The sequence below is a fragment of the Xenopus laevis genome, chromosome 1L (assembly GCF_017654675.1).
Source record: "Xenopus laevis strain J_2021 chromosome 1L, Xenopus_laevis_v10.1, whole genome shotgun sequence".
Classification (NCBI taxonomy): Eukaryota; Metazoa; Chordata; class Amphibia; order Anura; family Pipidae; genus Xenopus; species Xenopus laevis.
The window spans coordinates 133582105-133585347 of NC_054371.1; the positions used below are offsets into that span (position 1 = coordinate 133582105).

A 3243-nucleotide genomic window follows, 5' to 3' on the forward strand; every position below is an offset into this window, starting at 1 on the left:
GAGGAACCGGTGGTGGGCTGGGTGAATGGGTATGTGGAGGTAGGCGTCTTTGATGTCGATGACAGACATAAACTCGCCTTCTTCCATGGACGCCAAAACTGATTGAATTGATTCCATCTTGAAGTGGAGCTTTTTTACGAAGGGATTGAGGTCCTTGAGGTCTAGGACCGGCCTGAGAGACCCGTCCTTTTTGGGTACCATAAAGAGGTTGGAATAGTATCCTCTTCCTCTGTCCGCCGGTGGAACTGGTTGAATCGTGCCGGCCTTGGCTAGGTCCTGGAGGACCGAGAGGAACAGAGTTCTGCTGTGAGTGCGAGATGTGAGACGTGAGATGAAGAATCGGTGGGGGGGAGTTGGGTAAAGTCTATCAATAGGCCTTGTGAGACGACCCGAAGTACCCATTGGTCCCGTATTTTTCTGGTCCACACCTCCCGAAAGGATTTGAGGCGGCCTCCTAAAGGAATCCCCTCGGGGGTGGGCACCCCTTCATGCAGAATTGGACTTGTCAGGAGTAGGCTTTGTTGGGGCTTTAGAGGATGACCAAGAAGATCTCTGCTTGTTTTGGTAGCGGGAACGAAAGCTGGAGCTGGTTTTATCCGCTTGCGGCTTTGACCGTTGGGTCTGCCGAAAGGGACGAAAAAATGGGCGTCGTTTGAAAGGTGGTCTCTTGGATCTCGTCTGTGGAAGAAGGGTGCTTTTGCCACCCGTTGCCTGGGAGATTATTTTGTCAAGTTCGGCTCCAAAAAGTAGTTTGCCCTGAAAAGGTAGGCTAACTAAAGATCTTTTTGACATAAGGTCGGCGGACCAAGTTTTTAGCCACAGGAACCTCCGGGCGGCCACAGATTGTGCTGAAGCCCGAGCCACCATCTTCGCTGCATCCATTGCTGCATCGCCAATATAAGAGGTTGCGTCCGCGATCTGGGAAAGGAGGTTGTCTGTAGTAGGCTCCTCCGATCCAATAAGCTGAGCTGCTTGTTCCACCCATACCTCCATGGCCTTAGCTACCCAAGCGATAGCGAAGATAGGTCGAAAGGCTGAACCCGATGCAGTGAAGGCAGATGTGCAAAACCCCTCAAGTCGTTTGTCTATAGGGTCTTTGAAAGCTGCAGCGTCCGCCACTGGGATAGTGGTATTTCTGGATAGTCTGGAGACAGGTGGGTCTACTGCCGGGGGTGAGGCCCAGAGTTCAGTGCACTCTTGTGGAAAGGGATAAGTCTGTGAGAATCGCCTTGAAACCTGCACTCTATGGTCCGGGTGTTTCCATTGGGCTTTGATGAGTTCGTCAAGCTGATCGTATGCTGGGAACACATAGGAGCACTTCTTGTGTCTCTTGAAGATATTTTTAGCAGGTTCCACTTCAGTAACGGTATCTTCGATATTAAGAGTACTGAGGACCGCCTGTATGAGACCTTCAACTTCCTTTTGGGTTCTAGGAGTGTCTAGATCTGGATCAATGTGTTCCTGGTCAGAGTCCTCTTCGGAAAGGGCTAGACCTTCCTCGTCAGAGGGGGTAAATTGTTCCTCTGGGGAGTCAGGGGGTGGAGGTGCAAGGCGTTTGGTGCCCGTGGGGCGATCGTCTAACCTGGAAGGTTGAGATAAGCGTTCAAGTACCTTGTCTAAAGTCTCAGGGATGCGGGCTAGATGTTGGATGCCTGCAAGTGAGAGGGATAAGGCCTTAACCAATTCAGAATCAGAAGTGCTAGCCAGAGGGGGTGGCGAGGTATCTGATGGTCTACAGGCCACACACACAGAATCAGTCGAGGCCGAACTGAATTTTGTCTTACAATTTGTGCAAGCCAGAAAAGAAACCTGGGTATGTGAACGGGTATGAGCTGAGGACTTGGATGTCCTGGGCTCTTCCGTTTTGTCTGCCATAATGCTCCTTACTTGAGAATAAAAAATCTTTTTTTTTTTTTTTTTTTTTTTTTTTTAATTTGTTTATTAATTTAAAAGAAGGAGGCAGGGGACCCCCGCCGAAGCAGGGTAGATGGCAGCTGTTGTCTCTGTGGTATGAGAACCTGTAGAGACAAGATAGGCACAAGGAGGTAAGGAAACCTATGTCCTGGCCTATGCACTAAAAAGAACAGGCAGAGATTGAGAGAACGCATTACTTGCCTGACCGCTATGTGTAGTGGAGGTGAGTGCGTTCCGATAGGGAAGATACTCCCCCTGAGAGCAATAAGCTGGTGAGAGCCGTCTGTGTGCAGCAGGAGCGCGAGGTGGATGAGGCAAGGGACCGGAGCCGTCTGCTTCCCCTAGGTAGCGCGGGAATCCCTGCTGCGGAGAGAGGAAGGGCGGATGCGGAAGTGCGTGTCAGCGTGAGACGCAGGTTGGGGCGCGAAGGAGAGATCGCGGTTATTTAGGTGCGCAATAAGGCGGCGGTAGGAGGGGAGGCCTAATCCGGTGCGTATGCAGAGAGGGTAGTTGAAGGAATGCATAGCAGGGAAGCAAGTTGGAAGGGGGTAAAGGTGATAGTACTCACCATCCGATGCCAGCTAATCCAAGCCCGTTTGTAAATTCTCCCTGTACAAACACAAATAAAAATATATATGAATGAACCACATATATCTGTATCTGTATTAGAAAATACATCCAGTAGGGTGTATAGCGCTGCTGCAGGCCTCCGAAGAGCGGGAAGCAGCGCAGGGAGAGAGGAGCAAGCCTGCAGACCTCCGTAGAGCGGGAAGGCTGTAGGGCATAGGAAAAAAGAAGTAAAGCTGGAGAGGCACCTGAAAAGTATCAATGGCCCCTTAGTGTGGCGTGATCTTAACAAGTAGTTGTGATCAGTTGCTCCAGCCACCAAAAGTTATGTCTTCTCCTTCTGAGGACACTAAACGAAACTGGAGTTAGTAGGAGGAGGCAGGGGATGAAGCCCAGAGCAGGAGGAGGAGTCAAAGGTTTAACTGTTTAGTGTCCAATCTCCAGCTGCAGGATCTTCATCCCCATGGTGCCTGTGTCCCCCAATTTAGGCAAGAGAAATAAAAATATCATGAAAACAATACATACATACCAGATATTCATGTCTAATTTGTGTAAAATGTTTTATCTTTAGATCCTGTTTCTTTTTTAATGTTTTATCGGTTCTCTGGTTTCATCTGGTATTCTATCCCCCATAATTTCTTTCAAGCCCCTTTTTATGAAGACAAATAAGAAAAAAATATTTTAAATTTGTTTTTTGGGTGTGTTAATGTAAATGACACTGACTACACATGAAACTGCCCATTTTCTTCTGGAGGCATATAC

At 48.8% G+C, this 3243-nt stretch overlaps 1 protein-coding gene across 2 annotated transcripts; it reads right to left on the reverse strand.

The window, feature by feature from the left end:
- Window positions 1-353: 353 nt before the first annotated feature.
- LOC121393971 (lamina-associated polypeptide 2, isoforms alpha/zeta-like) lies at window positions 354-2911 on the reverse strand. 2 transcript variants are annotated; one of them, XM_041563845.1, is made up of 2 exons: window positions 2483-2911; window positions 354-2018 (listed from the first exon to the last, which is right to left on the reverse strand). In XM_041563845.1, the coding sequence occupies exon 2, from the start codon at window positions 1873-1875 to the stop codon at window positions 487-489; it is 1389 nt and encodes a 462-aa protein (XP_041419779.1). In that variant the 5' UTR covers window positions 1876-2018; window positions 2483-2911; the 3' UTR covers window positions 354-486. The 2 variants fall into 2 exon arrangements, with proteins under 2 accessions (XP_041419779.1, XP_041419778.1); XM_041563844.1 differs by having other exon boundaries at window positions 354-2277.
- Window positions 2912-3243: the final 332 nt, after the last annotated feature.